General features: G+C 34.7%; 1 protein-coding gene across 1 annotated transcript in view; it reads right to left on the reverse strand.

Annotated features, from left to right (window-relative positions):
* The window catches only part of LOC121384202 (sodium/potassium/calcium exchanger 3-like), a 78515-nt gene that overhangs the window by 1000 nt on the left and 62364 nt on the right, over positions 1-15151 (reverse strand). Inside the window, exons 6-10 of the mRNA XM_041514477.1 lie at positions 12475-12668; positions 7554-7646; positions 2702-2926; positions 1900-2001; positions 948-1079 (exon numbers count right to left, since the gene is read on the reverse strand). Coding sequence (XP_041370411.1) covers positions 948-1079; positions 1900-2001; positions 2702-2926; positions 7554-7646; positions 12475-12668 — 746 coding nt within the window. The remainder of the gene's footprint in view (positions 1-947; positions 1080-1899; positions 2002-2701; positions 2927-7553; positions 7647-12474; positions 12669-15151) is intronic.

The raw sequence follows: 15151 nt of genomic DNA on the forward strand, positions 1-15151 counted from the left end.
TAGGTAGGAATGGGATTTTTTTTTTTTTTTTTTTTTTTTAAATCAAATCAAACAGAGAAACCTAAATCTATAGTTTGTTGATTGCAAAAAATCATCAATCAGGATTTAAAATTTTTCTTCTTTTCTTCTGCTTAAAATAATTTCAGGGTCGCTTCATAAAATTAGGGTAGGTCGGGAAAACGGAAACACATATTTTTTATTTATTTATGCCTAATGAATAAATGTAAAATAACTGTCAGTCCGACGGAACTGTAGGCTAAAATATCTCACGGCCCGTGGTGATGCTGACCAGCAAAAACTGGTTGGGAAGACAGTATTTTAACCACTGCTGTTAAACTTCATATGTCAACATATAAAAACACCAAAGCAGAATACCTGAAGCTTATGTCATGAGTGCTTTCATCGGGGGAGATAACTTGATGGGGGGTGTTCATTAATGAACCAGTGAATTTTAAATATCGGTATAAAAGCCCCATGGTTTGTAGCATTGTGTAGAGATCAAACACTATTAAAAGTGCCATAGAGTAGGAAATTTGAGATCTTAACTACATACCTGAATACATCAAATATAGAGCATAGCAAACAGTAAAGGGATTTATTTAGAGAAACAATTCACTCTCAGTATATGATAGGCTATTTCACCAGGGTACACAGCCAATATAGTATACAGTAAATAACATCTGCCATTTAACAAGGGTCAGTTAGGTCCAGCATTCAAATAACTAGTGGGGTATTAATTGGGGGGGGGGGGGGGGGGGTGTTAGTAAAAAGAATCAAATTAAGGTATACTAATATAAAAATTTTCAAAACATACAAAAAGGTAGTATGAAAAGGACACTTATCTTCTTTCTTTTTTTTCCTTCTTTTTTTTTGGGGGGGTGGGGGGGGTGGGGCAACTATGTTTATAGCTAAACATGAACAAGTGGCAGACAAGGAATGTAGAATACCTTCACTGTAGACTTGGATGTGACTACCAGGACTGATGATGGAAGTCTGTAGGAGCCAGGGTACTCCAAGACAGATGAGAATATCAAACACGTTAGAGCCCACAGCATTCGAAACGGCCATGTCACCAAAACCTGAAACAGGAGATACATGTAGTTCCAACAGCAGGTTATATCAACACATCAAATTCATAATCAGCTGTATCATTATTAATCAACAAAAACAAAATGACAATATGCAAATAACTGAGGTGTTTTCACAAAATGTTTAGTCCAAAACCACATAAATTCCTTGCTTCAAACAGTGTGCAATTTTACAGTGGCTCTCTCATTGTTCATATAAACAAGTGGTATATAAAAGTTATAATGAAGTTCTTCTAATTGAAACATACAGAACATTATTTTTCTCAAACTGACATCTCATGGCCTCTTTTATTTTGATTAAACTATTAAATCAGTTCACAGAGAATAAAGGCAATGCTACATGATACAAGCGAAATGTATGAGAATAGACAAATGTATGAGAATAGACAAATGTATGAGAATAGACAAATGTATGAGAATAGACAAATGCATAGCAACTGATAAAATTGTAATGTTTGGCTTGTCACATTCTGCTATTTGTTTTGTATTCTTGCACGAGGCATTCATATTGTGTGGTGTCGTATTAAGGCAATGCTATATGCTGGCAACATTTCCTAAGGAATTAGAAGAATGTGCCTAAAACAGATATACTTGAACCAGCAATGGATATAACAACAAGTCAAATGGTTTACCGGTTAATTCTGTCCTTGGACAGGAGATTTGGCACATTAAATCAGAAGTCATGCCCAGGATGGACTTGCTTGAACCTTCAGTCAATATGGACACGTTAATAGAGTTTTCCCCCCTGCCTTATTGGTTAATACAATAACTCCACCCTATTTCTTATATAAAGCTAGTGTGCACTACTTACCATCTCGAACAACAATGAGACTAGCCACTACATCAGGTAGACTGACGCCAAATGCAACCAGTGTAAGCCCCATTATTGTATCAGGAATGTTGGCTGTGTACCCTGAAAGACAAATTCAAAATTATATTTTCATTCACTGGTTGTAATTCAAACACTGATTGTAATTAAAATAACTATATATATAATACCAAGTTTGAGATATGACATATCACCATGATGAAATAAGCATTGTTAGTTGTGCAGACTGGAGCTATGGCATCATGATACGTCTGGTTCAATACAAGTCTGATCAAGCAAAAATCTGCCTCTGCATTTCACAGAAGCTATGGTTTCTACGTTGGCAAATTCATGCAACCAAAAGTCTGTTACCCATTATCACAAAACCATGATTATTAAAACAGGTCTCCTATGAGTTTTGATGATCTCTGGGCATAGAACTAAAAAAAATGTTCCTATAAACATTGAAATCTAGAGGCCTGCATGCTGTTCTAGAAATCATTCGCAAATGATCAATCAAAGGTCAACTGCTCTGATGATCAACCACATATAGACAACCTCGTACCAATGATCCTTCTCAGCCAGCCAACCAAAGAGTAGTTTCTGATGCTGGTGAGCATGCATCCATGCTGTTGAGAAATTGTGCTCACAATGAGAGTGCTTGAACATTAAATTGAATGTTAATTCCTGACATCGGACCTGGCAGTCACTTGTGGGCATACAGACAGACAAACAGACACACACACACAGACACACACACAGACACACACACATACATACATATATCCATCCAATGAAAACTCACCCACTACCGTGATCATCCACACCATGAAGTAGGAGAACGCGGACAGCCAGACGAGTGACATGAAGAACGTGATGAGGAAACACCGCCTCCAGCACGTCTTGCGGCAGTCGGGAACCGTGATGAACAGAACCGAGTTGATGGGAAGGGAGACAAACCAGAGTAAGCTCTTCCAAAACCCACTGGGAGGCCTGCACAGTGGCTGCGGTTCTTCCTCTGATGCTTTAGCTGAAGGGAAACTAACTCATCAGGTTAATGTGTCTCCAAAAAAACAAACACATCAAATGATAATTCAGTGTTTGCATACATTATTCAGTTGGTAAGCATGAGAAAGTAACATACAAAATATAGCGGGGTTTTTATTAATTTTAAAGTTCAAAATAATTTAAATACTCCAAAAATAAGCTCAGTATATGAGTTGTAGATTTTAAGTTATGAGATACTGAATTATCATTTGATGTGTGTTGGATTTTTTGCTGGCAGCGGTGATAAAAAAATTATATTCAAAGTTGTTTTGGGGATTTTATTCTTCAAATGTTAATTTACACATTTTTTTTATGCAATGAACACTTTAAATCATAATTATATCAATTTTACACAAATGTTTTATATCCTTGTGACTTCCAATCATTTCTATGTTGTGTACAATTTTACAAACCTAAAATTAAAAGATTTCATATATTTCACTACATTCCCACCTCACCTCATTCAAAACAAATATTTCAAAACTTTTCAGATTTTACATAAATAACCCAAACTGCAAACAGAAATCTGTCATTTTTTAATAGCTACATAATATATATCTATGTACATGTATACATGTACTTGTGCAAGCATAAACTGGAAACATTTACATACCATACCCTTCAAACGTACTTTAACTATAACATTATACTGTTAAAAACCAATAAATATACCAAGTAACTGAATAACTGCCTTTTTATTATTAGAAAGAAAAACAAAGTCTCAGCCATATTTGAATAGCAAGCCATAACAATAAACATGTAGCAATATGTTAAATGTAAATTTATTTATATTGCTATTGAAAGGTTTTGGGAAGACTCAAAGGTACAGGAAGCAAAACAAAAGATTTTGTTTTTAAAATTATGAAGAAGTCACTTTAAATATTTTTTACTTTGATTGCAGGTACAAGTTCAGCAACTTCAGTTTTATCAGTTATGCTTTAGAGTTAAGAGACAATTTTAATTCTTAAGGTTTGCAAAAAAAAATGTTTTAATGGCTGCATACACACAAAATTCTTAAGGTTAGCAAAAAAGAAGTTTTAATTGGTGTAGGCCTACATACAAAATTCTTACGGTCTGCAAAAAAAGATGTTTTATATAAAATTCTTAAAGCCGCACACCCTAGTTCCATCCAGCGAAAATAAATTATAATTTGGTTAATCTACAAACCTGTAACACACTTAGATCACGTTTTTATCAAATGGAGTGAAAAAGCAGGTTTTATATCGATAAATACCATGGGAATCCCCATGTCCCAATTGCTTAAAATAATTTTGAAAGTTAGTATTCTGATGTCACCGGTAGATGTCGCTCGAAGCACAACAATGCCTACATCACAACAAATTTCACAGACTTGGGGTGCGTTCCTTTCACCTCTCCTGGACATGTTCCAACTGTTCTGTCCTGGTTGTATCCCCTCTCCAGATATCGTAAGACTTAGCAAAATTATTGGTTTTAAGGGTTTGTAACATTTTGTATTGAGACACTTACTTGTTTGAACTTTATTGTTACTGAAAATGTTCACGAACTGTGAAGAAAAATCTCACAAATGAACAACAAGCAAACGACAACAAATCGGATGTTGATTGCACGAACTGTGCATGACAAAACAAACCAAACCAAAATGATAATGGTCATGTGGTATACCAACGTCTGTGACATTGAAATGGAAATATCCCCTCTAAAAATAGATTAGACCTTGTCTGCTCAACTTTTTTTCTCAGAGGCCCATGCCATTTTATGAAATACGAAAAATGCATTTTATGGTATTACAAACACCAGGATTACCAGGATTACCAAAAAAACACTTCAAGTGAATGGAAATGTATATTCTAAATAATAAACGGTAAGTAAAGTGCAATTTTATTTGTGAAAAAATTGTTTAATAGCGAAAAACAATGCCGTAATGGTTAACAACTAGCCGTAACTAGGGTGTGTCCCTTTAAGGTTTGAAAAAATGATGTTTTAATGGGTGTACACACAACATTCTGAAGGTTTGCAAAAAAGATGTTTTAAAAGGTGTATACATATAAAATTCTTAAGGTTAGCTAAATAGACATTTTATTGGTTGTACACACAAAATTCTTAAGCTTTCCAAAAAAAATGTTTTAATGGGTGTATACACAAAAAATACTGAAGGTTTGCACAAACATTTTTTTTAGTGGGTGTACACACAAAATTCTTAAGGTTTGTACACACAAAATAAAGATAAGAAATTTTCTTTTCATCATGCCGTATAAGAATTTTAATTGAAGGTCCGTAGAAATATCCATAAAATACATTCCATGCCACACAAGTCATTCTCAGATATAAAGCATGCATAAAAGTAAGATAATGGTAATTTAAAAAGACAAATGTAGGATAAAACGTTAGACAAACATATATGTAATTAATATGCCATAACTGCATTCTGTGGAAAATAATCTTGTTTTTTTTTTTTCTGCTACTTTTTTCTTTGTTCTTTTTGTTTGTATATATATTGAATACAATGCTATCTTATAAATCCAGCTCTAATAATTGCTCCCAATTTACTTCTCATAATATATTCATTAAAGTAAATTTAACATCTGATGACATAATTGTACACGAGTGTATTTTTTTCAATAGTAATAGTTCTCTTACAGTTGTACTGAATACTGTCTTTGTTGTATGTTTGAGCACATATTTTGTTAGGTAATGAATTAGGAATATCCAATCTTAACACTACCAATGTTTTTGGGGGGCAATACCAAATTTTAAAAAAGGATTATGGTACTATACATTTATTACTGGATGGATTTATAGTACATTTAGAGTACATGTATACAAAATATATCATCAAGGTAACCTTATTTTTGGCAGCCTTCTTTAGATAATATAAAGTCAAGCAGTAGAATGTGCACATGGAATTTCCCACTGTCCCACTGTAACAGATCTTCATATTTATCAATTACTGACCGTCATTGAGGGCAATATCATCATTTATGGACCCAAAGAAATTGATATTGACCGAGGCCAGCGGTCCATAAAACATGATATTGCCCGAAATGCAATCAATAATTGTTTTATTACATAATGTCATCCATAAGACTCATACATTCCTGCTTTGTTTATCAGAAATAAAATACGTCAACGCTTATAATTTCCCTCAATGCGTTAAAACTGATGGGATTTAGTGATGTCACGTAATCCTATGACGTTGTATGACATGCAGAGGAATGCGGAAATAAACAGTTGAAACATTGCCAAGACAAAAATCAAATTCAAGACATTATAGCCAGCAAGAGTGCCTAAATCATATTAATAGCAAAATAAAAAACAAAATGTGATAAATCTGAACATACATTTATACTGAACAGTTACCGATTACCCTAAAATGACTTTTTATTTGTAACATAAAATCCTGAGAGTGTTGATTCCAACTGCATTTTGATGTATCATGTATGTTTCTAAATCTGCGATATCTTCCATACACAATTTGACAATTACTGACCTTGTTTTTGTCATATTTGCGGAAATAAACTTGGTATGACTAAAGATGTTATCTTTTTGCTGAAGGACAGCAAAGCGTTTTGTCACAAGTATGTGCTTGTTTACATTAGAATTAGCAGTTGACGTTGCATTATGTTATCTACTCATTAATTGGATATAATTTTGTCTCATCTTTATTTTCATTGGTCAGGGCAATATCAATTTTGATGGACCGGTGAGACCGTCTCAGGGCAATATCACTATTTATGGACAGTCATGTGACTGGTTTTTGACCAATACGAATACAGATATATTTTCATTTATGTAATAATTGTTTTAATTCTTTATTTTTATATAAGCAATGGTACACGGGTACAGTTTACATATGTATATTATATAATGAAAGAAACCAAATCATTACACACACAACACAACATTTACAAACAGTAATTAAAAGTATATGTACAGTCGACTTTTTTTCAGGAAGGAACAACATGTATATTTTGACATTTAGCTTATTGCTACATTTAAATGTTATAAAATATTATTAACGATATATTAAAAATCTACTGATCAAATTAATTTTCCGTAAATAAAAAAGAAAAGATAAAAAAAACATTTATTCATTTGTTTCTAACACCCTGACAAATAGCTATTGATTTGAGTAGCTGTAACAACAAAGATTTTGCTATATATATATACTTTCTAAAATTACTTTTTAAAATTTTAATGACTATTATTGTCAGTAACAATGCTCTTTTTTGGTGCAAATAGTTCACTAAGTTATTTAAAATGAAAATATACTTATAACGATGACCTCTGTTAAAATGTAAATCAATTTACAGTGTGTGGGAGACCTCTTTTAAAATGTAAATCAATTTACAGTGTGTGGGAGACCTCTTTTAAAATGTAAATCAATTTACAGTGTGTGGGAGACCTCTATTAAAATGTAAATCAAATTACAGTGTGTGGGAGACCTCTTTTAAAACGTAAATCAATTTACAGTGTGTGGGAGACCTCTGTTAAAATGTAAATCAATTTACAGTGTGTGGGAGACCTCTGTTAAAATGTAAATCAATTTACAGTGTGTGGGAGACCTCTGTTAAAATGTAAATCAAGTTACAGTGTGTGGGAGACCTCTTTTAAAATGTAAATCAATTTACAGTGTGTGGGAGACCTCTGTTGAAAGGTTTCATCATCCGAATCACTCTCGTCTCCTAGTTCCATTGTCAGGGGCTGCAGTTCTCTAAACTGACCTATAAAAGAACACCAAAATCCACTAAAGGTTTTAAATAACCCTGAACCAAGCAAGACATATAAAGTAACTGCATCACTGCAACCACATACCCTTCCAACATAACAATCAAACTTTAAAAGGATAAAAAAATTAAATTAAGTCAATAAAATATGGTTCAAAATTGTATCCCTCAAAATGTAAAGTAAACATATCAGTGCAACCACAGCTAGTGCACCATGACTGATATCTGAGAGGTCGTGATATGTGCTGTCGCAAACATTCATCATAACATTTTAATGCTGGTAATTGCTTTTTTATTTGGAATTATTGAGGGACTAAAACCTCTCCACACACACCTAGTATGGTATATCAAATGCCATGGTATGCACTATCATGTCTGTGGGATGGTAGATAATATAAAAGATCCCATGTTACTAATGGGAATAAAAAGCGGGTTTCCTCTCTTAGACTACATGTATATGTAAAAATTACCAAGTGTTTCACATCCAATAGCCGATGATTAATAAGTCAATGTGCTCTAGTGGTGTTGTTAAACAAAACAAACATTAATTCTCTCACAAGACCAAGTGTTGCAATATAGTCAAATGTCAACAGTCACACCAAATAGCCATCATAGCTTAAAATATGCTAATTTACAAGATACATTGCTTTTATTCAATGATGATCCACATTAAACTAACAGCTGATCTTTTATCTATACTTAAATGAATTTATTCTTTGAACTAAGCTATTAAAAAATACTGACACACAGGGTGTCTTAATTTAAGTGTTCATGCTAAATGGAAATTGAAGCAAAATTCAGCTATATATTGCAGAAAATGCAGGGATGGACAAAAGATACAAGGGGTGTGGGGGGTTGGTGGGGGGGGGGGGTGGCAGACAGAATCTGAAAGACTCACACTCATTGTCTGGCGAGTTGCCAGTTTGGTCTGAAAAGTGAAAACAAAACACTGAGTATTTAACTGATCTGGACAGAGTTCATCTTTACTACGACATCTACAAGAACACATTTATAAATAAAATATTAATTTGAACAATGTTCAGATAAACAAAGCTATATGTATATGTACAAAAGCAAAATATCAATTTGAACAATGTTCAGATAAACAAAGCTATATGTATATGTACAAAAGCAAAATATCAATTTGAACAATGTTCAGATAAACAAAGCTATATGTATATGTACAAAAGCAATATATGTACAGGTATACCAGCCCTGTGTTCAGCCTGTGAAGGCGAAACATTTTATTGATTCCTGACATGGCCATTTCGTTTACTGTGAAGTGCATAAACCAGTCTAGCAGATGTTTTTCTGCTTGGGTCAGCTGAACTCAGCCCTGTCACTCATGCCTAACATTAACTAATGTAATAGGATGAGAACCGGTCAATCCATTCGCAAGCATTCACCTTCTTGAACACACAAACAGATTTATGTTACACATAATATATATATGTTTAATTCTAGTAAAGGAAATGTTTTATTTAACGACGCACTCAACACATTTTATTTACGTTTATATGGCGTCAGACATATGGTTAAGGACCACACAGATACTGAGAGAGGAAACCCACTGTCGCCACTTTATAGGCTACTCTTTTCGATTAGCAGCAAGGGATCTTTTATATGCACCATCCCACAGACAGGGTAGTACATACCACAGCCTTTGTTGCACCAGTTGTGGAGCACTGGCTGGAATGACAAATAGCTCAATGGGCCCACCAACGGGATAATGCTAGTGAAGTTAATTTTTCTCCAATAACTATATAAGGGCTAGTTCAGAAATGATCACTAGTGGGTAGGGGTGGGAAACACTGGGAATTACAAAGATTTCATACAAATTATTAATATCACACAAATATTTTATAACAGGTGGGTGTTATAGAAAAATGTTACTACATGTATATGCATTTACTGTTTACTGGGATTGAAATAAAAATCAAATTATTTTCAAGATTTTTTGTTTTTTGTTGTCATTTGTAAGCATTATGAGAAGATTTCCACAATTATGTTGACGTCATTATCTTTATCAAATTTCAAACATTTACGAACGATGTAGTTGGTTTAAGACTAGTTTATTTGTTGCTCAGGAACATTTTCCCATGAGAATATATGTCCAATAATGTTGCAGTTAAATTCGAGATACAAGTATGTTAATGATTTAGAAATATGATAATGCCAGCAAATACAGTGATAATGATATGTAAAATTGTTTAATCCACCCACATACTGTAATAAACATTTGCTTGTAGAATATTAGCTTTCTTTTGGAAATAAATTTGCCACTATAAATGTAAAACAATATAATAATAACAGGATAAGTGTATGTGATGATGGTTTAGAGGTATTTATATGGAGCTACCACCTGTTTGCCAATCCACTTCATGTACTGACTATCGTTTAAAAAATAAAACAATTAACATATTCAACTTGCCATGTAGCAGTAGTATTTGTTTTTCTGTTACATGTTAAAAAATAGTAGAAATTAAGTCTTTTCTAAATCTGAATGTCAAAACTGTATTTCAATATCAAAATCATATCTCTGCACAAAGTTGTGATGGAATCCATGATCTGTCACAAGTGCTTGTCTGTAGGAGGACAGCCACTCCCCAAGGACGTCTAATCCCTCTTGCACCATCCATAGAATGACTGCACTCCCAAGACTAGCTTAGTGATTAACATTTTTGTTTAGCATTTTAAATCCACTCACTATCAAGCTGCTTATGTTATGCTCAGAATTATTTCAAGGACTATAAATAACTTACTGCTCGAGTAAGATGAGAATTTTATTTTAGACTGCTTTAAACATTTTTGCAAAAAAGATTCATGTATTATTAACTACTAAAACCCATCATAAAATAAAAAACAAATTATGCTACAGGAAATGCATTATTTCATCATTATAATAAAGTTCAGTTAAAATCAGAAAAAAGTTTTATTAAAGTTGTGGTCAAATATTAGGAGATGATATTCAATTTTATTACCCATATGGTTACAAATATCTTGGAACATTTCAAAGTGATACATCCCACTAGAATGCCAAGTTGGACGTAACACTTTTGACGTCGCACGATGACGTCATCAACAGAAACGACAACGAAACGAGATGAGTGATATAAATTAAGATCAATTATGGGTAATAAACAGGATATGAAACTCGCTACCATTTCATAACATGTGTATGTCCCTCGTGAAATAATTTTCATTGTCACTCGCTAAAGCTCGTGACAATTGAACATTATTTCACTCAGGACATAAACATGATACGAAATGGTAGCGAGTTTAATATCCTATAATTATTAAAAATATTGAAAATCCTGTATTAAAATAGCTTTTTGGCTAAAAGGGAAAATGACCCTTGACTAGTGTCACAATTTGTGTGTTTTTCCCCAACTGCAGCTGTATATAGTCAAGAACTGAAAATGATCAAGAATGACATCACTAATATGAATAACGAGGCTGTCTTGTTTTCAGATAAAGCTTGCAATGTTTTGTGTAGATATTTTGTAAGCTGGCTCACTCCACTTACATTATAGCAAAAATAGGAATAACACTTTTTACTCATTATACTGGGAATAAAAGTATACAGTAAAATAGATGTAAACCATGTACATGTAGCTCACACTTAATAATTGTATTATAAAGTTAATTTTAAATAATAAAGGGGCGGGACGTAGCCTAGTGGTAAAGTGTTCACTTGATGCACGGTAGGCTTAAGATTGATCCCCATCGGTAGGCCCATTGGGCTATTTCTCGTTTCAGCCAGTGCACCACGACTGGTATATCAAAGGCTGTGGTATGTACTACCCTGTCTGTCATCATATGTGCTGTCCTGTGTGGGATGGTGCATATAAAAATCCCTTGCTACAAATGAAAAATGTAACTTGATTCCTTTGTAAGACTATATGTCAAAATGACCAAATGTTTGACATCCAATAGCAGATGATTAATAAATCAATGTGCTCTAGTGGTGTTGTTAAACAAAAAACAAAAAAACTTAAATAATGAAATGACAGTCAACCTATCAATTCTCCCAAAGATGCATCACTGAGTTTGCTGGGTCGGTATATCTCTCAGTGTCCAGCAGACCAGTAACAACACTGGCCTGCAGCCCTGCTGTACAGCCTTTCATTGTGGGACTTGTTGTCGTCCTTATTACACCAAGATACAATAGACCACAATAGACCACACTGCACCAGAGGCTGACAGCATTGTAGTCCAAACGCATTACTTTGCTATTCCTTGAAGTATCTACTAATACATGTATGATTTACTTTACACAAAATACTCACTGCAATTTTTTTTAAATATAGTAATAAAATTATATATATCTAATATTATACTATGGTATAAAGATATGGTATATATATTTATAAACTGAATAGGCATTTCACCCATTTTTGTGGGCTCGTCTGCATATGTGTGTGTATGTGTGTTGTATACATATATAATTACATATATAATTTATTTATATAATATATATCCGTGTCTGTGTGTATACACACACACACACCACACACACATATATATATGTGTGTGTGTGTGTGTGTGTGTACACATATATATATAAATTTATTTATATAATATATATCTGTGTGTGTGTTATATTTTGGCAACAATTACTAAATTAAATTATCAATCCATCCATCAATCCATCCTTCCCTCCATATACCCACACACTTATCCAAAACTCCACACATCCATCCATATATGCATCCATCCACTCACCCAGTACTGATCCAGCCATCCATACAATCATCTCAAAATTAAGATTGTTACACACACTTAACCGAACAAATGATCACATGATTAGATGCAATTTGCCTACCATTACTAGTGTTTCTTGTATCAATGGCACCATTGGAAGAGGTCACTTTTTCATACAGCACTATGGATTCTTCCCGAGTCTTCTTGGGACAACACCGCTCTACCATGGGAACGAGCTTGTCCTCCAGACTGGAGTTGAAATACATCAGCACTATATACATCATGTACAGAACACATAGGGCCACCGCCTCGTACCTGTAATAACAGTGAAATACATCAGCAATATATACATCATGTACAGAACACACAGGGCCACCGCCTCGTACCTGTAATAACAGTGAAATACATCAGCACTATATACATCATGTACAGAACACACAGGGCCACCGCCTCGTACCTGTAATAACAGTGAAATACATCAGCACTATATACATCATGTACAGAACACATAGGGCCACCGCCTCGTACCTGTAATAACAGTGAAATACATCAGCACTATATACATCATGTACAGAACACACAGGGCCACCGCCTCGTACCTGTAATAACAGTGAAATACATCAGCAATATATACATCATGTACAGAACACACAGGGCCACCGCCTCGTACCTGTAATAACAGTGAAATACATCAGCACTATATACATCATGTACAGAACACACAGAGCCACCGCCTCGTACCTGTAATAACAGTGAAATACATCAGCACTATATACATCATGTACAGAACACACAGAGCCACCGCCTCGTACCTGTAATAACAGTGAAATACATCAGCAATATATACATCATGTACAGAACACACAGGGCCACCGCCTCGTACCTGTAATAACAGTGAAATACATCAGCACTATATACATCATGTACAGAACACACAGGGCCACCGCCTCGTACCTGTAATAACAGTGAAATACATCAGCACTATATACATCATGTACAGAACACACAGGGCCACCGCCTCGTACCTGTAATAACAGTGAAATACATCAGCACTATATACATCATGTACAGAACACACAGGGCCACCGCCTCGTACCTGTAATAACAGTGAAATACATCAGCACTATATACATCATGTACAGAACACACAGGGCCACCGCCTCGTACCTGTAATAACAGTGAAATACATCAGCACTATATACATCATGTACAGAACACACAGGGCCACCGCCTCGTACCTGTAATAACAGTGAAATACATCAGCACTATATACATCATGTACAGAACACACAGGGCCACCGCCTCGTACCTGTAATAACAGTGAAATACATCAGCACTATATACATCATGTACAGAACACACAGGGCCACCGCCTCGTACCTGTAATAACAGTGAAATACATCAGCACTATATACATCATGTACAGAACACACAGGGCCACCGCCTCGTACCTGTAATAACAGTAAAATACATCAGCACTATATACACAAATGTACATCATGCACAGAACACACAGGGCCACCGCCTCGTACCTGTAATAACAGTGAAATACATCAGCAATATATACATCATGTACAGAACACACAGGGCCACCGCCTCGTACCTGTAATAACAGTGAAATACATCAGCAATATATACATCATCACAGGGCCACTGCCTCGTACATGTAATAACAGTGAAATACATCAGCACTATATACACAAATGTACATCATGCACAGAACACACAGGGCCACCGGACCTGTAATAACAGTGAAATACATCAGACTATAACATCATGCACAGAACACACAGGGCCACTGCCTCGTACATGTGAGTGGATGAAATGGATGGACTATATGGATGCATGGATGGAACGCATGGATGAGATGCAAGGATGGATGGACGGAGTATGGGGTGGTGGATGGATGGGGATGGATGGATGGATGGATGGATGGGTGGATGCATGGATGGATGCATGGTTGGATGCATGGATGGATGGATGGATGGATGGATGGATGGTGGGTGGGTGGATGCATGGATGCATGGATGGATGCATGTATGGAGTTTCGGATAAATGGGTGTGTAATGGATAGAAGGATGGATGGATGGATGGATGGATGGATGTGTCTCTTTGGGTGAGTGTATGGGTGAGTGTACACAGATCTGAAACATTCATTATAAAATATGGTATAGAATACATGATGCAAAAGCCTCATTATCTGCAACTATAATAATTTAGAATATGCATAAATAGCCGATTGGCTAAAGTGGGTAAAAATCTTATTAAAATAGGGTAGTCTAAAAAAGTGAGTTTGCTGCATTGTAAAATATTTCCGATTAATAAAATATTTCTACGATTAAACTTACATATTAAATATATTTTGTTGTTTAGGATATCAGTGTCTGTATATTCAATGTGTTTCTGGTCGTCTTAATATTTGTAAGAAGCCTAAACTGGATTTTGTCTTTTAGGAAATAAAATGAAATTTACGCTAGTACTAATATTAGAACAATCAGAAATATGTTTAATATACTGCCACTAATATGTTATGCAGGAAAATATATTTGATACATGTATGTAATTACAATCATTAGTCGATAACATCTTAAAAATTGCAGCAAATTCAGGAATGTCCCTTTAAGTCACAAATTTGATTTTATTATAAATTGTGATTGATTAAAAACATATTTTATTGCATAACCAACAAAAGGATTACCTGGGCACAAGTTTGCCAAATTACTAGGACCTCTCCTAAACTGTGATTAAACTACAGTGAAACTCATGGACTCATTAAAACAGGGGTGTGGTGGTCCTTA

This window comes from Gigantopelta aegis, chromosome 10 (genome assembly GCF_016097555.1).
Source record: "Gigantopelta aegis isolate Gae_Host chromosome 10, Gae_host_genome, whole genome shotgun sequence".
NCBI lineage: Eukaryota > Metazoa > Mollusca > Gastropoda > Neomphalida > Peltospiridae > Gigantopelta > Gigantopelta aegis.